The 20335-nt window shown below is 36.8% G+C and overlaps 12 protein-coding genes across 12 annotated transcripts; 4 read left to right on the top strand and 8 right to left on the bottom strand.

The window, feature by feature from the left end:
• Positions 1–15: 15 nt before the first annotated feature.
• Positions 16–3414, top strand: C9374_005055 (uncharacterized protein; the record flags this gene model as incomplete). The annotated part of the gene is made up of 5 exons (XM_044694763.1): positions 16–144; positions 322–425; positions 526–954; positions 1006–2600; positions 2669–3414. The coding sequence occupies 5 exons, from the start codon at positions 16–18 to the stop codon at positions 3412–3414; spliced, it is 3003 nt and encodes a 1000-aa protein (XP_044548154.1).
• Positions 3415–3466: 52 nt separating this feature from the next.
• Positions 3467–6087, bottom strand: C9374_005054 (uncharacterized protein; the record flags this gene model as incomplete). Its single annotated transcript, XM_044694762.1, has 6 exons — positions 3467–4372; positions 4426–4639; positions 4692–4989; positions 5047–5209; positions 5261–5724; positions 5787–6087. The coding sequence occupies 6 exons, from the start codon at positions 6085–6087 to the stop codon at positions 3467–3469; spliced, it is 2346 nt and encodes a 781-aa protein (XP_044548153.1).
• A 512-nt stretch (positions 6088–6599) lies between these two features.
• On the top strand, positions 6600–8498 carry C9374_005053 (uncharacterized protein; the record flags this gene model as incomplete). Its single annotated transcript, XM_044694761.1, has 3 exons — positions 6600–6831; positions 6884–6963; positions 7011–8498. The coding sequence occupies 3 exons, from the start codon at positions 6600–6602 to the stop codon at positions 8496–8498; spliced, it is 1800 nt and encodes a 599-aa protein (XP_044548152.1).
• Positions 8499–8592: 94 nt separating this feature from the next.
• On the bottom strand, positions 8593–9209 carry C9374_005052 (uncharacterized protein; the record flags this gene model as incomplete). Its single annotated transcript, XM_044694760.1, has 2 exons — positions 8593–8879; positions 9119–9209. The coding sequence occupies 2 exons, from the start codon at positions 9207–9209 to the stop codon at positions 8593–8595; spliced, it is 378 nt and encodes a 125-aa protein (XP_044548151.1).
• A 198-nt stretch (positions 9210–9407) lies between these two features.
• Positions 9408–10601, top strand: C9374_005051 (uncharacterized protein; the record flags this gene model as incomplete). Its single annotated transcript, XM_044694759.1, has 1 exon — positions 9408–10601. One exon carries the CDS (start codon positions 9408–9410, stop codon positions 10599–10601), a length of 1194 nt encoding a protein of 397 aa, XP_044548150.1.
• A 195-nt stretch (positions 10602–10796) lies between these two features.
• C9374_005050 (uncharacterized protein) lies at positions 10797–11159 on the bottom strand (the record flags this gene model as incomplete). Its single annotated transcript, XM_044694758.1, has 1 exon — positions 10797–11159. The coding sequence occupies one exon, from the start codon at positions 11157–11159 to the stop codon at positions 10797–10799; it is 363 nt and encodes a 120-aa protein (XP_044548149.1).
• Positions 11160–11310: 151 nt separating this feature from the next.
• C9374_005049 (uncharacterized protein) lies at positions 11311–12044 on the bottom strand (the record flags this gene model as incomplete). The annotated part of the gene is made up of 2 exons (XM_044694756.1): positions 11311–11787; positions 11937–12044. The coding sequence occupies 2 exons, from the start codon at positions 12042–12044 to the stop codon at positions 11311–11313; spliced, it is 585 nt and encodes a 194-aa protein (XP_044548148.1).
• A 303-nt stretch (positions 12045–12347) lies between these two features.
• Positions 12348–13436, bottom strand: C9374_005048 (uncharacterized protein; the record flags this gene model as incomplete). Its single annotated transcript, XM_044694755.1, has 1 exon — positions 12348–13436. One exon carries the CDS (start codon positions 13434–13436, stop codon positions 12348–12350), a length of 1089 nt encoding a protein of 362 aa, XP_044548147.1.
• A 325-nt stretch (positions 13437–13761) lies between these two features.
• Positions 13762–15184, bottom strand: C9374_005047 (uncharacterized protein; the record flags this gene model as incomplete). Its single annotated transcript, XM_044694754.1, has 5 exons — positions 13762–14081; positions 14138–14227; positions 14287–14479; positions 14557–15077; positions 15142–15184. The coding sequence occupies 5 exons, from the start codon at positions 15182–15184 to the stop codon at positions 13762–13764; spliced, it is 1167 nt and encodes a 388-aa protein (XP_044548146.1).
• A 160-nt stretch (positions 15185–15344) lies between these two features.
• On the top strand, positions 15345–15782 carry C9374_005046 (uncharacterized protein; the record flags this gene model as incomplete). The annotated part of the gene is made up of 1 exon (XM_044694753.1): positions 15345–15782. One exon carries the CDS (start codon positions 15345–15347, stop codon positions 15780–15782), a length of 438 nt encoding a protein of 145 aa, XP_044548145.1.
• Positions 15783–15818: 36 nt separating this feature from the next.
• On the bottom strand, positions 15819–19217 carry C9374_005045 (uncharacterized protein; the record flags this gene model as incomplete). Its single annotated transcript, XM_044694752.1, has 1 exon — positions 15819–19217. One exon carries the CDS (start codon positions 19215–19217, stop codon positions 15819–15821), a length of 3399 nt encoding a protein of 1132 aa, XP_044548144.1.
• A 487-nt stretch (positions 19218–19704) lies between these two features.
• Positions 19705–20274, bottom strand: C9374_005044 (uncharacterized protein; the record flags this gene model as incomplete). The annotated part of the gene is made up of 1 exon (XM_044694751.1): positions 19705–20274. One exon carries the CDS (start codon positions 20272–20274, stop codon positions 19705–19707), a length of 570 nt encoding a protein of 189 aa, XP_044548143.1.
• Positions 20275–20335: the final 61 nt, after the last annotated feature.

Below are 20335 nucleotides of genomic sequence, written 5' to 3'. Positions count from 1 at the left end.
TCAAATCACAAAAAAATGTCGTCAACCTACTCCACTGAATCCTTCTACACTACTCTTGAGCAAAAACACAATTCCGTGTTCTTTTATCTCTATGGTGTGGTGGCAAACTCCGAGAAACCATTCCGTGTGCTTGTGAATGATGAGGTGAGTAGTAGTCACGAGGGAAACTTCCGATGAATTTACCCCAATACTCCTATGCCTGTCTCATTATAATAATAATTCTAATCAATCATGTTGATGGCACTCTCACTATTGTATTCATGGAATCTTCAATACGAATGAATTGGTTATTGGATTGAAACAATTAATTTCTCTCAAAAGTGTGTCTTGAAACGAGAACAAAATACCAATGGTTTGATCTTTGCTGTAGAAGTTGAAGAACCAAGAGCTGGTGGTCATCACTTTATTAGAACCAAAGTCGATTGGTAAGTGAATTGTGACAACACTAGTATTCCATCATGATTACCAATTCATATATTTCTTGAATCATAACCCTGAATCGATTTAAATTAATTATTGGTGTAGTCCATTACTTCGTTGTGGAAGTGGTCTCACACATCATTACGAAAGATACAATCTCAGTATTGGGGGATTCTTCTTTCTCATTGACTGCACAGGAGAATTGCTAAATGAAAGTTTAGAGAATCAAAGTGCCGTTCGTGTGGTTCAGCAACGACATGACAATTTCGGATCGGAATTTAGAAATGCTAAACCTGCCAATACAGAAACTTCAAAACTATTGAATCAAATTGCGTCCAAAACCAAGAATGTGATTCATTCCACTCTTCCTCCAAAAGATGTTGAAGAAAAACTTTTGAAATTGGAACAATTATACAGAAAGAATATTTTGACAAAATCAGAATTTGAGGCAAAATGGAGACAATTATATCCTCCTCCTATGGATGATGAGGGCTTGACTGAGGAACAAAAAGAACTCATGACAAGATTGAGAGGGTAAGTGTCGAACAATATTGAAAAAGGAATTTTTAATTCAAGTTTTCACAGTCTTGTGGAAAGAGGAATTGTCACACAAGTAGAATATGATACCAAATTGAACAAACTTAAACAAGACAATACCCTGGTCACCAAGAATAGTGTTCCAGTGCTTTCCAAAGAACAATCGGCCATGCTTGAAAAACTACAAAGTTTATTCGATAAAGGAATTTTAACCAATGAAGAATTTGAAAAGAAGAAACAACAAATCTATCAAGAAGCAAAATCCAAACAACAAGAATTACCAATCACGAAACAACAAGAAATCAAAAAAGAGAGTCCTCAAAAATCAATAATCTCACACTCCAATTCTTCTCAAATTTCCTTCCAAGAATATTCTCAACAATTACAAGATTTAAAGAATATGATGAATGAAACTCAGAGAACACAAATGACAGCACTCGATCGATTTTTGAATGATGGAATTTTGAATCAGGAAGAATATGAAACAAAGAAAAAGAAAGTTCTCTCTTCCTTGTATTTCCCAACTCATTGGACACACCACAAGAAAATTCTCGAGATGGACATGTCTGTACATGAAGAAGAAAAGAAAACATCTCCAGTGAGCAGCAGCAGTAGTGATTCAAGTGAACAACGAATTTCCAAACTAGAAAAATTAACAGAAAAGGGAATTTTAACACCTGAAATGTTGGAAAGCAAGAAACAACAAATTTTGGAAGAAAATAGACCTGTACAAGACACTGAAGATTTATCTCACCTTTCTCATGATCAACAAATCAAAATCTCAAAATTGAAACATTTGAAAAAGATGGGAATTTTAACACATGAAGAATTTGAATCTCAATATCAAAAAGTATTATTGAACTCTCAGAGCCCTTCTTCTCCAACCACAACCAGCCCTACTGCAAGTCCTACAACTAATGTCAGTAGTAGTAGTAGTAACAATAACAAATTGAAATCCCCAACCGTATCATCCAGTGTGTCTCCAACCAGTAACAATAGCAACCATACAAGTGTGAAAGTATCATCTCCTTCAAAGAATCCATCGTCCACATTGAACACTGCTGTGAAATCATCTTTTAGAGTAGAAGAAGTCAATGACGAAGAGAACAAGACACGATTGTCCTCTCCTGTATACACAGCAAAGGAATCTCCAAGAGACATTCCAAAGAATATTATCATTCCAAAAAGTAGTGCAAGTAGTAGCAGTACTACTAATAACACCAACCACCATAAGAAAGAGAGTCATTCTTCAGTTTCCACTCCAAGTAAAAAGTTAGAAAAGGTAGAAGTGAAGGAAGTTCCAAGTTCTCCTTCCACCAAGATGAACAATGAAACGATTGAGACATCAACACAAGAGATGAAAGCAATGACCACCAAGCCAACGTTAGACGAAATCAAATCAAGCTCATCTTCTCCTCAAAACGAATTGAATCCTCTTTCTGTTCAAAATACTTTTTCAGAATCAACAACCCTTTCAACACATCCACAAACTGAAGAGGAGAATGCTGAAATTCAAGAACAATTAGAAAATCTTCGCTTACTAGTTGAAATGGGAGTCATTTCAGAGAAAGATTATTTAGAAAAGGAGGAACGATTATTGAAGGGAATTCATACACCACCCTCCGCCACTGCTTCACCTACATGTCAATCACACAAGAAAGAAGAACCAAAGGTGCCATCTTTACCTCCACAAGTTGTGACATGAAACAAGCAACAACCAAAGATTCACCAATAGAAACAACCTCCAACAGCAATAACACGAATACTCAAATCAAACAATTGGAAAAACTTTTAAATTCTGGAGTCATTAGTAAGGATATCTTTGATCAAAAGGTGAATAAGATTTTAGGTGGAAATGTATCAGTAACGACTCCAACCACTCCAACACGAAACATTGTAGAGTCTCCAGTAGAACCAAAAATTCAAATTCCTAAAAAGCAAGAAGAGAAAAGAAACTCTTCTCCTATTCCACAACAAGAATCTAAACACAATGGAACAACCTCGAATCGAGATGTCCTTGCATCTCCTGCGTCACATAATAATAAGGCAAACAGTGTCGAGTCTCCAAGACAAACAAATGGTAGTGCTGAGGCAGAATTGACCAAGCTCAAAAAACTTTTGAATTGTGGTCTCATTACAGAAGAGCAATATAAATTGAAAGAAGCAAAGTTACTGGGAAATTCGAGCGCAACGACTCCAACCACCGCTGCGACAACTCCTGAGAAAGTACAGCCACCTACTCAAATTCATGAAACAAGCACGAGCTCTGCACAACAGCTGTCGAATGACAATGGCAGTAACAAAGAAGAAATAGATCCAGTGTTTGGAGATTTGAGCTCTTTGAATGAGGAACAAAAACATCAAGTTACAACATTGAGACAATTTTTGAAGGAAGGACTGATTGATCAAGAAGAATTTGAAGAAGAGGTTAAGCAAATCATTCAAAGTTCACATTAACCTGCTCTGTAAGAATTAGCTAACCATTAACTATTAAAAGTTGGTATTTATTTTACACGTTCATTGGGGGTGCACTCGGCATTTCAACATTATTTGAAGCAACAGGAGGAGCTACTCCTTTTGATGCTTCTGAATGACCTGTGCAGCACAAGCAAGTGAGGCAACAGCACAGTGGACAAATGAAATTACTGAGCTTTTCCAATTTGATATTTTCCTCAATGTATCTGTTAAGAGATTTTGTGCAGAATCTTGGAATGCTAGGATCTGCTTTTCTCATTTCCAATTCAATCAAGAAACATTGCAAAACTGTATCAATGGCACATTGAATGATAATACAAAACAAGCTAGACACTGCAAAGCCAATAATGAATGCGATTGCAGCCAAGAAAATTGGGTTTTGGATTTCCTTATTATCAGTGTTGAGGAAAGTGGTCTTTGCAGCAATACCGTAAGTGAAAAGACATGTCAAGCACGAGATGGCAAGTCTTGATAGTAACAATATTGCAGTACTCAAACTTTGAGTAATGGCCATTTGAATTGGATTTCGCAGCATGAGAAGGAATGCATTTTTGGCAGATGTCAAAAATCCTGTGCCATACATGCTGGTTTGAACATAGGCCTGTCTGTTGAAGAATTTGATCACCTTCTCGATAATCCACAACACCACTCTCACATACCATCCGCATCCCTTAACAATACGATTGTTGTTGGATGCTGTTTCTAACTCTCTCTGAATTTTTTCAAAAAGCAATCGAATGGCTTGAACAATGGCCACAATCAATGATCCGAATGCAGCAGTGCCTGTGTGAAAAACTATAGTTCTAACAAAACTTCTTACGACTGGCATGCCCAATACAAATCTCTTTTCTCTTCTCCAATACCAACTAGCTACACTTCCACTCAATACCAAAAATTCCATGGCTTGGATGAATGCTAAAATCCATAGTCCTCCAAAAATCTATAGATTTACGAAATTTTTGTTAACACTTTGGTAATGATAATTTCACTTACATGATAAGCAAGGATTCCTCTCATCCACGTTGAAAGTACGTATTGTACTGCTCCTCCCTTGATGACAGGATCTCCTGCAGAATATAAGAATATACTGACGACACACCAATAAGCAGCAAATAATCCTATAATTACAGCAAAAACTACTGGCAGCAAGAGGACTTGTGGCATGTACATTAGTGACTTGGAACTTTCTTGAATAATACCAATAGCTCTGTTTACAATAATTGTTAAAATTACAGCATTCAGTAAACTTCTAAACAAACCTTCTAATTCTCATTATGAATATTGCAGAAGCAATAGCAAGTAATAGGCCAATAGCCATAACAGCAACACCACTCCATAAAATGACGTTAGGGACGGTAGTAGATAATTGTTTCAATTGCATGACTTGAACTTGGCTGTAGCCATACCATGTCATAAAGGCGCCCAGACCTAGGAATGACAATACACAAACTAAGATTGTTAAATATGTAATGACTCCTGCGAAAATTCTAATAAACAACAAGGTAGCAAATCCGAGAATAATGGCAATCAAAAGAGCAGCAACTAGAACCTTCCAACCTAATTTAGTAATGCAATTTTTGAATGACTATTCGTGAAAAATGGTGGAATACCTACCTCTTGTAACATCGTCCCAAAATGTGGACACGACTTGGCTGGCGTCGTCCACAATTGAGGAATAATTACCAGCAAGTGTGACACTAGAAATTTTAGAAATAATCTCGTTAAGAGTAAGATTACCAGACGTAGTAATAGTTGGAATGCATCTGTTGACAACATCCTAGTAAATGATATCATGAATAAATACAATTCATAAATTCCATCCACTTACAAAATACGATAACTGAGTTGATAAAGCTCTTGATACATCATTCACAGGGAACGACTCTGAATGGTCCACTCGTTTACCACTGCAGTAAGTCAAGAATGGCACGCTGTAACCTGAAACAGCCACAGTTGCTGATTCCAATTCTGGTGGGCAAGTTGCTGTTCTGTTGAGTTTACTAATCAAAGAATCACCAGAAGACAGCAAACCAGGGCAATACGACACACACATGCCTCCATAGTAGAATGGGTCCAATACTTCCATGAACCATAACCTACTCTGATCGGTAAAATCAACCTTATACTTTTTAACTTTTTCCTCACACAATTGCAATGCAGTGGTGTTCGTTTGCTTGTTGTTGATGAGCTTTTGGCTATTGATACAATCTTCATCGAATGGAATTTTCAGCATATTTGCAGTTGCATTTCTGTTGTCTTGTCCACATGTTCTACCCATATAATCAGTACCATCTGAATAATCATGTCGTTATTGATCTAATTTCCGAGGCGTAAAACATAACACCAAAACTTACAATATAATTTGCTTGGTGTTCCGAACTTCCATGCAATAATAGCAACGGCTAACATTCCGAAACAATATGCTACAAACAAAATCAAACATGGAATATCGGTAGGCCATCTTCCCTTTTTCTTCACTCTCGTTATTTGTGGGTTGTATTTCACTTCATCATTAAAATTTGGTTTAAATTTTGGATCTTCTGGCTCTCTATCATCATCCGAGTTGTAGCTCAATTTACTGAAGGACTCTCCTTCCTTTGGTTCGTCGTCATCACTACTACTACGACTTCCAAAACATGAAGGACACGATGGCATCTTCTACGGAGATATCTTTGAAAATGTCTAAACAGACTGGTTTTGTATCCACGATACACTAATTATTTGTGTTTAGGATCTAGGACAATGATTACGATTCGGAGAGAGAGAACGAGAAAGGGTGGCTGTTGATCTCGCTCAGAGAATTTTTTGTGTGTGTGATTTGTTTGAAAGCGCTCTCTTTGAGAAACGTTGAACCAAAAACTAAATGGCGAACTTGGTTTCGTTGTCGAACGTCAAGGAATTTGGAATTAAAAGACTGCAACGAAATAGAATGTGTTCCAAACCAACAGGAAGACTCAGTGGTTTTTGGGTAGAGTATTTTCCTTGACCCTTTGTGAAAGCTAGTCCCAAAAAAGCAATGTCCTGTCCACTGCGATACAGTTGATACACATTGTAGTTGTTCAACCACACCCATTCAATTTATTTGATAATCCTTCGACATTCCACAGAGATCTCTTCCTAACACGTGTTGGCAAAAAAGCTCCCAAACAAAGAGAAAATCCAAAAAAATGATCACCAAATCTCATCAGCAAGACGCTTCATCCAACGATGCTGATGATGAACCCAAAGTACCTACAACAGCCGAATCAGCAATGAGAAAAAGGAGGAAGCAACAAAAGCTAAATTCCGATGATCTAAATCATACAAACGAACACACTCAAAAAATTGAAGACGAAAAGCAAAAAAATCATATAAGAAACACTTTAGCATCTGCTGGAAAAGGTCTTTCTTATTTACTATGTAAGTTTCTCAAAGAGAAGCTGTATTTTAACATAATATTGATGATGATTAGCCTTATCGTTTCTTTCAAAAATTGTTACATTTTTGGCAAATACATATATTATTAGACAATTAGATCCTGATACTAAGGGAGTATGTACATTTTCTTTGCAAACAATCTATTACCTTTTTTAAATTAGTTCATTTTCAAATCTGAGCTATTTGCCATGACGGTGATATTTCTGTCATCTGAGTGTTTCAGACGGGCCTGTTTGAGAAGCAATGTCAGTGGAACAGAGGAAGATAGCAACAAGCAATATTTAAAAATTAGAACAACTGCTCTTTTATCCATTCCATATGGGATGATTACTCTTTTAATATGTTATTGTATATGGGGAATCTATTATTTGCCAAAAGTGGATGCGAAAATATCTCCTTTAATCCTGTACAGCTTAGCAACACTTATTGAAATTGTTGCTCAACCCTTCTATATTGTATCTATGGCTCAGTTAGCTTTTGGTGTTCGAGTATCAATAGAAGCAGCGGCTCTCTTTGTCAAAATTTTTACCAGTTTTGTAATTGTAAATATCTTTGATATTTCCAACGTTTTGCAATACTATGGATACAGTCAAATTTTCTATAGCAGTACAATTCTGATTGGATACCTAATTGATAGAATAAGAGCCAAAAATACCAAATATGAAGGACTAAAATTTGTGTGGGATTGGAATTTATTTGGACTGTCACAAAGCTTTCTGTATCAATCTCTTATCAAATATATTTTAACTGAGGGAGAAAAGCATATCTTGATCCTTTTCCAGTCTCAATATAACCAAGGAGTTTTCGACTTGGTCTTTAATTTAGGATCTCTTGCTGCCAGGCTATTATTTCAATACATTGAAGAAACTAGCTTTTCTATTTGGAGCAAATTGAGTATAATAATTAATAGTGACGATTCCAAACCTAGCCAAGACAAACAATTGGCTCAGGAGGCAGTGTCTACAAGTGCTAAAGTTCTGATCCTATTTTTGAAGATGTCCACGCTACTTGGTTGCATATTTGCGTTTTTTGGTCCAGCCTACGCACACACCTTAGTTTATCTCCTGTATGGAAATCAGTGGGCAAATCATACTGAGGCTCCAAAAATTCTTTCCATTTATTGTATTTACATATTATTTATGTCTTTGAACGGAATTACAGAAGCATTTATTCATGCCCTCTCGGCACGAACAGAAATTATCAAACTCAATTTTGTTATGATATTATTTTCAGTGTTATATATGAGTGTTTGTGTGACGTGCTTATGGATTTTTAATCTTGGAACTATCAGCATGATCATTGCCAATTGCTTTAACATGCTAATGAGAATTTCCTACAGCGTGTATTTTATTATTGGCTTTTACAATAAGCACCAACAACATTTAAACTCGAATGCAAAACAAATTCTGTTGGACGCTTTGCCATCCAAGCTTGTCATGCTGACACTAGTTACATGCTTGATTGTTACCAAATATGTGGAAATTCAATTTGACATTGGCTCTTCAGCGCTCTTTTCTGTGAGAAGAATTGGACACGTTGTTTTAGGTGCTACATTCCTTGCCATTCTCGTGGCCGTTTTGCTTAAATATGAGAAACAGTTCATTGCTCAATTTCAAAGGTTCAGACAAGGTACATTATTGAGTCGCTAGCGACAGTTTAGTTTCATTCCCCAATAAATGAAAACCCAAAGGTTTATTGTGGTGAATGGTTGAATAATAATAACATTAAAATTTCAGAATTTGACTATTCCTCAGCAGGAGCATTCTTCTTGGCTTTTTCCAACTTCTCCTTGATAATTCTCAGCTTTTCCTCTCTTCGCCATAACTCTTGTGACTTTTGCACCCACCTCAAGTATCTCTTGTATTGGCATCTTTCATATCTGACTCGTTCGTCATTACACTTGAAAGGATTGTAGAAATTTTCATGTCGGCAATGATTGAGAGGAATAACACGATGAACACAAGCATCCCGCAAATACAATGGTACATTATGTTTGTCCATTTCTTCCTCTGAGACAAGTGGTCTCGCCTCTGCACATCATCAGAGTAAATAATAATTCAAATAGTTAAAAAGAGTCCGTTTGCCAAATATCCAAATATTCATTCATAATAAATCATCAAATTTGTAAAATCATCATCGATAATCATCATCAACCAAAATTCAATCCACGCCGATAATCATCAAAAAATTTATATCCGCACGATTTATCAACCCAACCACAAATCATCTACCACAAAATGGTTCTATTTTAATACCAACAACAACATACTCTTAACTTTTGCCTCTACCTCGTCGTGCAACTCGGCTGGCACAAATTCCTTCCATCTGTCGCTGTGGAACAAAATGCTTCGAAGCTGCATTTTTTAAACTTGATGAAATCGTTTGCCGATTTGTTTTCATCACAGTTAATGCCATGATCGTTTATTGGGATGCCATGATGATGATGAAGACGCCTTGATGGATTTGTTGAACAATATGACTATTCCATAGGCTTCATTCTCAAAATTGATGGTTAACAATAAGAAAAGAAAGCTTCAAACCGTTTAAATCTGATCACCATGAATCAAAAGCCAATCCAAGAGGACAAGAACCAAGACTACCCTCCTATGAATACTCTACAATTCAGTTCATCATATTCTTCTTTTGAAACGAATACCAATCCCTATGTTTCCTATTTGAATTCAAGAGCTAAAAGCCATCCAAAGGATTCATCATTTCCAGAACAAATCCCAACAATCATTGATATGGAAACAGGTGATCCTGATGATTATTTCAACGTCATTGAATTATTATGTCATCCAAGAATTTGCGTTAAATGTATCACTGTAACACCCGGTACGAAAGAGCAAATTTCCTTTGTTCGATGCTTTCTTGATGAAATTATTATTGAATGTCAGCAATACGTTCAAAATGTTGATCACAACAATGACATGATTTCAATAATTGAAAGATTGAGAAATATTAAGATTGGAGCATACAAGCCGGATCATAACAAGAATTGTTTGGGAGGTTTCTTTACAAAGATGTATCCAAACTCGACGGATGAAAAGTATTTGAAACAGGGTAGCGATGACTTTGGATACAATTTAATGCATCAATGCTGGAAAGAGTATGGGAATCAATTAATGTTTGTCACAGGAGCACCACTTTCAAATTTGGGAACATTTATTGAGAAGTATTCACATGAGATGAATGAACAGAATAGGATTGGGTTGTGTGTAATACAAGGAGGGTTTGCAGGGGATAATGTTACTCCACATCAATTTAGACTTTCAAAATTTGCAGGTAAAACGAAAGTGTCAACCTATAACTTTGGTGGGAATATTAAGGCAGCAAAAACTGTTCTTAATTGTCCTTTCATAGACAAGAGATTATTAGTCTCCAAGAACGTATGCCATGGAGTCGTGTATGGAAAAGATAGGCACATGCAATTGAAAGAACGTTTGACACAATTGGAATATGCGAGAACCACCTTCACCTCTCAGCAACATCTTTCTTTTATTGGACTCAGTTTGATTTTCAAAGGAATGCAGAAATACTTGGAAAAGAATCAGGATGGTAAAAAGTTTCACGATGTTCTTGCAGGTTGTGTTTCTATCGAACCAAATATTTGCATCTTTAAGAGAGTTGAGGTTATAGAAGAAAAGAACCAATGGGGATCAAAAGAAAGCACCAATTCCAACACATTTGTCAGCATTGCTGCAAATTTGGACTCGTTTTTTGATGTCATGATGATGAGGGGTTATCTTTGAGAAGCTTGTGTTCGTTATTAAGAGAATGTGCTATACATTTATTGGTAGTAAAATCTGATTCTACACATGTCAATTAATTTCAAGAGAGATGCACCTGGCAGGCATGACATTAGATTAATAATACTGCTCCAAGTTCTAGAATGTGTTTACAACAACGTAAGTGAAAATTGTCACTTGCTAAGTCGGTTGTTTCATTTACACAATCACAAAATCATCATAATCTGAAGAGCTAGCAGATTTCAAGCTATCCTCCACAAAGTAAAGCGAGCCCGAGTTGGAAGCAGTTTCATCTCGAAGATGAGCCTCGTTCGAACTCTGATTTGTATTGCTGTGGTATTCCGACACCAAGACAGCCATCTTTTCGAGCTTGATTCTTTTATCAATCACGAGAGGAGTAAGTTGTAATACGCATTGATTCTTTGTCTTGAATTTGCGAGTCTTGTTCAGTGAAGGTTTGGAACATCCAGCAACAGACCCCGAAATCTCACCATGTTCCACCAACATGCTGTTCAAGCCTTGGTGATGAGCACTTGATTGTTGAATTGTTTTGGCTACCATTCTGCTGCTGAAGACTTGTTGTTTTTTTTTTCGGAATGAAAAATTCGTTACACTTAAGCCTTTTTTCAAATTTTTTTGATTTCCCATCGTTTGTGGAAGTATTATTGGGTGTTACAAAACTTGTTGAGCCTGTCGAGACATTCAACTTTATTTAAAATTGAACAAGCACAGAAATCAACATGACAACCACACATCCAACAATCATGGAATAATAGGATGGAAGTGTTGAGAGAGATCCAACGTTTGCCTTATTATTGTTATTATTATTGTTATTGTTGTTGGCATTATTATTATTTGTGGTATTAATTGGTGCTCCATCAATGCTAATGTCCACACAACCATAATAAGGAGATTCACCGTTTGGTCTCCAAACCCATTGCAAGGTACAATTATTACAGAACTTGTCTGGAATAGTCACAGATACTGTGGTATTGCCTGAAGCAGATCTCACTCCTGACACTAATACAGAGGTTGACTTGTCTGAAAAGTCAATAATATTCATAGTGATGCTACCTCCGTGATTGGCCCTAATAAACCAAGTGACGTTTGTCTTTTGATTACCCTTGTACTTGATGGTTGGTGCCTTCTTGGCAATGGAACCACATGGACCTGTTTTTTGGGTGTCTGACTGTGTAAATGATGTCAATGATGGTATGGGATCATGTTGTTGTGGTGTGAATTTTTGTGTTAAAATGGTCGTTGTTATTTTCGTGAATGACACAAATCCAAGTGACAAACATGTACGTTAGAGAAACAGATATCAATAAAAATACTTACACCACTGATTCCGAAGGTTCTTGGTCTTGGTAAAATGAACTCTCCGTGTCCATAAACGAAAGCAACAAAGGATAACACCAAGACAGCAGCGAGGATTAACGAACGCATGGTTGTGAGCGGTTTATTGACAAGTGGCACTTGGTGATGTGTTATTTTTTAAATTGATGTTTGGAGCTCTAGAGGCACACACAGATCAGTGTCTCGATGTTTGATTTGTAAATGCAGAATAATGAAATGTGAGTACTCCACTACAGATCAAGGATTCTTTGATTCGCCAGGCATTTGAGGCTCTTGTGCATTGCATCAAGGTTCAAAAAATTGGAAACAAGTGATCCATATTGAAAGAACGAACTGTACTCCATAAATAAATACTACTATGGTTGGTCCATGGATGGTATTCAAACAAACACTTTAATCCCACGTCTCGAAAAAGCTTTTCACCAATTCATAGGTGGAAATCATGATGGCACAAGAAGGAGCAACTTTCAAGCATCTTGGTAGCAATCCTCTAGAAAATCCGCTCAAACCATTCGTTTTGTAAATATTCTGGGAAATATTCCACACTCCTACATGTTTGGCTTCTATATTCTGAGCATTGGTTTTTATCACATCGAATGGATGAGTTAACGTGGTAGCTATCACTCCTCCAGTCATACCGCTTGCGAAAGAAATGAGCATTAAATTTCTCGAGTAGTGTGGATGATGTTGTTGTAACGAAAATCGGTTCAAAAGTGAAGATTTCATATTTTCATAACACATCCAGTACAGAGAAGAAAATGGAACGTCTCGCAGCAATGTAGCATTTAGTCCTCTTAATAAATGTCTCCATCGCAAATCTCGTAAATAAACCTTGTTCCTTGACACTTGATTCGCTGTTTTAAAAAATTCTATTGGACTTGTCACAGTAGTAGCCATTACTCTTGCAATGCATCCTGAAACTAGTGGAGTGATGGTATGACCTAGTCCTGAAAATTCAATCTTTAACCTTTCATACAACGAGTAATAAATACCATTATTAGGAATAATTAATAAAAGTGTCGGCCTTAATCCTCTCCACAGTGTCTTTGCTCCTTCATTCTTAATAATTGTCATAAATGCTCGTCGTGTAGAGAGAGGTAAAAAGTTCTGATGGTGAGCATGGTTGCTATGGTGTTGACACGGCTTGATATAATGATGAGGAATGCTTCTCACAAAATGTTGAGTTTGTATTCGGGATTTAATAACATCCAAAGGGCATGTAAAAATGGCTGTGAGGCATGATCCGAACGTGGCTGCTATAATTTGTTGAGTTAGTCTGCTTGATGAAATAAATTCATGAATTTTAGATGTTGAATTTTGATGATTATCCCTAAATGGTATTTTTGAATGAAAAAGTTGGGCAGTAGACCAAGATGACGCAATCAAATGATGATCCGTATTATTCGTTGTAGAAACATGTAACAATGGGGAAGATGTATTTTGTGAGGATGATGTTGTTGTTTCTGGTTGTTGAGAGTCCATATTTCGGAATCGGAATTTGATGATAATTTATGATGGTTTGTTTCACTCGTAGTAGTATTTACAAATTAAAGATCGGTTATGTAGCGCAGTCAGTACTATTCCTTTTTTAAACTCAATAAGATTCTGCACAAAGATGATGAGGATCTTGTCGTGAGGATGATTCAAGAGAGAACAAGCACTGGTTAAAGCACTTTTTTTTGATTGAGTCCATTTTGAGCGGACTTGTAATCCCATTGAAACGCCAATATCCATGCGTGTGTTTATTGGGAGTGAATGGTATCTATTATTACGAAATTCTTGTGGCACAAGTTGTTCTTCAGTTCAGCTACTCTGAGGACGTGTGGTTATTCACACGAATCGAAATGTCGCTAATGTTGGTTCCAATATCTTGTTGTTGAGAAAGAACTTTCAAATTCTTAAACATGTATTTAAGGGTCTTTTCTGTTTGAAGGTTGGGATTGTGGGAAATACAACATTGCCAACCTGTCGCAACAATATGATTAAGATTCCCGTTAACTTTCAAATCGTGATTAAGACATTCCAAATTCAAATCATCCAAATTAAATTGTTGAACAAAATCCAATGAGTGAGTTTTTTTAGAGAAACTAGAAAACATTTCTGCTATGAAATATACTTGGCGTTTTTCTGGAATGAACTTGCAAATGTACCTTTCCAATCATTACAATCATGTCGTCACTTACCATTGATAATATAATTTCCACGAGAAAAACCTCCAATTTGTGTTGCAAATCCATAATCCAGTTTAAGCTCAGTAAATGGACAAAAGGATTCTGTGAATTAGAATGAACCATCATGGTGTTCATGTCTATTATCTGAATACAATACAAACCTGAATGAGAAATCATGCCTAATGAACACTGTTGCATATTGTCATAGCCACAAACGTACACCTTTCCTTTGGATGTCAAAAATATGCAATGATAGTATCCAGCCTGTACATCAATAACGTCAGCCAATTCTTCTAAATCCACACGTTTCAAAGTGGGAGATGTAGATTCTGAATATGGTGTTGACGATGAAAACTTCATGATTCCACCCCATACGTACGAAGAGGTGTCAGTCACATAAACATGTTTGTCCTCACTCACTACAACATAACCCCTCCAAATGAGCATCCAAAAGAAATATTAAAATTCAGAACAGTTGTTGATCCTTCTTTCAGATTATGTAATGTTTTATCCTTGGTTTGGACTAGAAAAGCTGCTCCCAAAGGACCTGATATAATTGTACTGATTTTCGAGTGTTCAAAGGTGAACATTTTCATATCTGGTTCTAATCTTAATACCTTGTCACAATTTAGCATATCCACTACATAGAGGTCAGATAATGTTCGGTAATAACCAGTAGGATGAAAACGTGGATACTTGGATTTAAAATTCAAGTGATCGGCCTCCAATAAAAGCGTTTTCGTTTTTAGAGGAGAATTCATTGGAATTAAATGAACTTTGGTGCTGTTCGATTGTGTACCTCTAGACGTGGTCGTTGGTTGTCGCAGTGTGATAATTTCATCATTTTCAGTCACAAAATAAATTCTTCGATCACCACCAAACATTAATTTATAATTAAAATCCAACACGGCATGATGAAATCCACTGGTTTGGTGCAAGTCAAATGGTAGATCTAAACAATGAATATCAATTGATCAAATCATTATTTTTAATCATGATGAACATGACCCACTTACCACTGCTATCAAACGAGCAAGCATACAAGAAGTGATTGGACATTTTTTGAAACTCTGAAGTTCAGCTGGAAATTCAAATCTAAAACATTATCTTTGCTCAAATCAAATGCTCTTTGAGATTAGATTTTATTTACGTGCAAACCCTGAAAGTTAATTAACCGCTGCAGCAACATTTTGTGGACCAACATACAAAAATTACGGAGATGGGTTCGCTCTGTATCAAGGAAGGATCGGTGAAAAGCAAAAACGTTTCAAAGCAGGAGAAAGATGATCATACAATGGAAAATAACAATATAAATTCGGAAACAACAAAAGTTGAGAGTAAAATGAATGAAGAAAAAGCAATTAAGGAAAATACAATGCCTCGAACGGAGTTGAGCAATTTGAAAAAGTTTTCAAAGGAGGAGGTAGAAAACAGTGAGACCTTGATGATGGTGGATGGTTATGTGGTTGAGACTGCGGGTTTCCAAGAAGAGCATCCGGGCGGAAAACGAGCAATCGAACAATATCGCAAAAAAGATGCAACATTGATGTTCATGTCTTCCCACAGCCACTATGGAGCAGAAAAGCTCATGGAATTGGTGGTGGGTCAAATTGATGGATATCCAAATGTGGGAGAGAAGGTCAAACAATTGTTGTAAATAATCTCAAAATACGTTTTTGGAATTTTGGTGTGTTTACTCGCACTGCCTCGATAATTTATCCCTTTCAGATTCGTCATGTAAAACTTTGCTGTTAAGCTGCCACCATAAAAACTCTTCGATGAAATCAACTTTTTGGAAGTTATAGGGTATCTTTTTCACGGCAATGATTTGATAAACAATTTGTCCCATGAGTGCTCGTTTTGTAAAATTATAGTATGTTGTGACACCTTTTTCCATCTTGTCCTTGTTACCTTCATCAAAAAAGACTAAATCGCTCAAGTGAATTCCCAAATATGGAAGACATGGCGTAAGTTTGTCAACAGATTCCTTAATGACTTTTTTGATTTGATCTCTGTAAGCTTTCCTGCTTTGTTGAAAGCTCGTAATATCTTCAAGTCTTTTCCATGCTTTTTGCAATTCTTGTTCCTTCACAACTTCCCAAGTTTTTTTCAATCTATATACTGGCTGTGATATTAATCCCATCACTATTTCAAATACTGTGTTATAATTGTGCATGTCCAAGCAAGCGTCTGCAACTTGAATTAAATGTTTCAATGCCTTTCTTCTTTCTTTCAAATTTTTTATACTACAAATATATGTTCCTACCCAATCTGTCATTTGATTACTTCTCCAAATTACTTGAGTAATATTGGGAGCAGTCCACTCTTTTGTTTCTTTCATCCATGAAGCTCCCAGCAGTTCTTTGGCTGTAATCTTTTCGAATGAACTGAACTCAAACAATGTGAGCTGTCTTGCAACTTCTACAGGATCAATATCTATCATGTTAATCTTTCGTGGATCGTTGGGTATTTTCTTGATGAGAGGTTTTGGTGGATTTGGTTGGATGTGTTGATCTTCATGAGCTCCAGAAATAACTAGTGTAATCCTCTCCACGAGATCACACACTTGTTCCTGGACTGATTCTCCATTAGTTGCTTCGAATTGTATAAAACCAGAAAGAGGAGCAACAAAGGAATAAAGCATTTCGTGGAATTGCTTGTCAAATTGGAAATCTGAGAATGCTAATGATACAAAGTGTTTTAAGAGACAAACTACTCGTCTAATGACAAGGTTTTTCTCTTCACTTGATAATTTACAATCATTGTCAATGATATTCGAAGCTCCCGACAGATCATGATCTATATTTTCTTCTTCCTCTTCGTCGAGTGGTTGTGGGACTTTTTCATCATTCAAAATTACTTTCATCACAAATTCTAACATGGGAATGAGTTGATGTGTCGACATAAATGTCGAGTATGTTACAGCGAAAATGGATGCAAATTCATCCTCGTCAAAGCCAGCTCGCAAGCCAAAATCCAAAAATTGCATGGGTGTTAGAAAGCCATACCGATGCCTTCCTTTCAGTTGTGATTTCATGTCAAACAAACTTTTTTCACCGAACATGAGCTTTCTCTCATATGGAGTACCTTCTGGCTGCTTTTCCTCTTTTGTATTGTCAGTAGTCACTTCATTGTTGTTGGCTTCTCCTGATGTGTTCGTTGTTGCGGGATCATTCGCTGCTGATCCAATATTTAAAGTCAAAACCGTTAGCACTGCACTGACACCAATAACCTCGTTGGAAGAGCTTGGTTGCGTAGTTGCTAGTACTCCTTTTGATGATGGTGTTGATATCGATGAACTCTCCATGTTAGATGTTGACAGCACTGAGCTTTCCTCTAAACTCTCCGAATGTGATTCTGTTTCCATCTTTCCATTCACTCGTGGTGATGGTCTGAATGATGAAGAATATCCTCCTTCTCCATGTAAAAATTCATCAAAGGACATCAAAAGCATGGAAGATCGATTTGATATTGATGGTGTGGATGTTGGTTGCTGATTTGGTGTGGTTTGTTGGTTTTGTTGTTGGGGATTATTTTGTTGCGATGCATCTTGTGTCATGTGAGAGGAAGGAGATTTGCCGTTAATTTTAAAATGAGACGACTGACCGTGTTCGCTTCCATTATTGTCCCCAAAGGCAAGTGACACTTGTTTGTCAACAGTGTTTGTGTTAGTGCGGGAAGACGATGCTGGTTGAAGAGGAAATCGCGTAGAGAAGTCCTGCAAAACAGATTGCACGATCTCTTTTTCTTTTCCTTGCAACAGGGACGGTTGTATTTGCAGAGAAATTTTGGATGGATAAAGATTTTGGTTGGAAGAGTCAAGATTAGTTGTGGTGTTGTTGTTAGGCGTGCTTGTTGTTGGATTGGTATTGTCGTTACTACTCAAAGGAGAGATTTCAGGTTGATCATTTGTGGATTCTGTCAAAATCTCGTACTTGATAAGGGTATCAACGAGGCTAACGAGAAGGTTTTGTTCAAGTTTTCTTATCTTTGAACTTTTTGAGGTTGTTAAAGGCTGTGTCAGTAATTTGCTTGACAGTATTTTCATCAAATCTTTAAATCCTCCGCTGGTTGAGAGAGAGTTAGTCGACTCCAAACTCAACTGCTGGATCCACTTTGACAACAGCTCTTCAGGTGGCACGAACGACTTGCGTTTCTTTGCATTATTTGTTTTTCTTGCCACAATGGGCTTCTTTTCTGAAGTATCTTCTTTTTTGGTGCTTACAAACATATTCTTCCATGAATTAGGGATTAATCCTTGAAGCTTGTTTTTTCTGGAGAATGGGAAGGGAGTTCTGGAGGGTGATGATGTAGGGGATGGGGTTGGTGAGGATTCTGAATCTTGTGCAGTATTTTCCAATGTATTATATAATACGTTTTCAAAGATAACAAACTCTTCATCATCATCGTAAAATTGTAAATGATGAGTTCTGTTCTGATTCACCGCCATATTATTATTGCAATCCCGATATTGAGATTCCAAGCTATTATCCATCTTTGATTCATTGGATGGAGTTGTAGAATTATGATGTAATATATGGTTGTTGATGCTGTTGTTATTATTGCTACTGTTGTTGTTTTTCATTGAAACTTGCACCAGGTGATGATCCTCCGACTCACTATTCTCGTTCTCCAAGCGAGCCTCATCACTCTCATGCATTTTTTCAATTATAATTGGTTTCGTTCTTGTTGTTGTTATTTTGGAAGTGTCAGTATGAAATTCACACACAGAACTACTACCGTGGTCGTCATGGCTGTTGAATTCAGCATGGTTGTGAAGACGGATTCGTCGTGTTTTTGTGGTACTTCTCTCGCTAACTTTGTCTTGACTGACATTTGTCACAGGGGCCGATGAACAGGAGTATTCATCGGACGGTGATGTTATGCTGTTGCTGGGTGATAAATTTTGGATTGTGATGTTTTTGGTTCGATGTATAGTTGGTGAGGACGGTCTCAATGATCGAAGATTTCGAGCAAAGGTTGCTCGTGAAGTCATCGATCGCACAAGATCTTCATTGTTGGCCAATAAAAGTGAAAGATCTTCTTGTTGATTTAATATTTCAGTGGAAATCGAACGTGTTTGACTGTTCATATTATGGTGATGTTGTTGTGAATTGTCAAGTACAAAATTCATAATTTTGATTAGTAATTATCCGGATTCGATGATGAAACAATGTTAGAAGATCTTTCAATAGTTATGAAGAGGTTCGTGACAACAGTGAATAACAGAGTACAGAGCACTTGGCTTTTGTGCTGTTGGTGTTGCTCTGGATTTCAGCTTGTATCTCACAGTAACCAATTTTTTCTTCTCATAACCTGGTTACGATTTCGCGAATGGTTTTTTCTTGAACGGGCCAGAATCTTTATTTGGGAAGCGTATTTTCGTTCCCAAGTTGTCAACAATTCACTTAGCTTTGTTCTTACGCTTAAACATGCAAAGCAAACTAAGGAACGATTCTTTACATGCTCTCAAAGCTGGTGTGACTACATGTCACAACTAGCTCAGTTAATTATTAATAATGGTATAATTAAACAAAGCCAAGTCCCTTGTTCGAAAGTGTCGGCCACTATTTGTTTCTTTACAAATCGTCATCAAAGTCATCGTCTTCGTCATATTCTTCATCTGATTCTTCTTCAACCTGCTTCTTCTCACTCGACGATTTTGAGGTGGATGATGATTCTCCATTTTGCTCCAAATTATCAGCATCATTTAATTTGTCTTGCTCTGCCATTTTTTGAGCTTCTCTAATGATTGCATGTTGTTGTCTCAAAGTCATGTGGCTCATCTTTCGCTCCAGTTCATCCAAGTTTTTGATTTCTTCGAGTAATTTTTCATCAGCTGCTAATTTTTCATCATAGGGTTCCAAACATTTTGCACATTTTCTATTGTCTTTGGCACACTTATTACAAATGACATGATAGGCCAGAGTAACCGTTTTTTGTTGACAAATATTACATCTTCTTGGTTGAGTCAGAGGTTTATATTTCCGATAAGCCTTTTTCCATTCAATAATATCATGACATCTCTTACATAGTCCGACATTGGGTGTGCTCAAAATTTTAGTCGTTAATTTGGAAGCCTTGTTATGTTTGAAGGCATAGTCGTTTTGATATCGAGGTTTTGGTCCTTCTCTTCGGATTTGAGTCATTTTTTGAAAGAAGAAAATTTTTAAAAAGGTCTTCAACATGTTTTGTGAGCTCCAAAAGGTG

Source organism: Naegleria lovaniensis, assembly GCF_003324165.1.
Source record: "Naegleria lovaniensis strain ATCC 30569 chromosome Unknown tig023, whole genome shotgun sequence".
Lineage (NCBI taxonomy): Eukaryota > Heterolobosea > Eutetramitea > Acrasida > Naegleriidae > Naegleria > Naegleria lovaniensis.
This window is presented reverse-complemented; position numbering and strand designations above follow the sequence as displayed.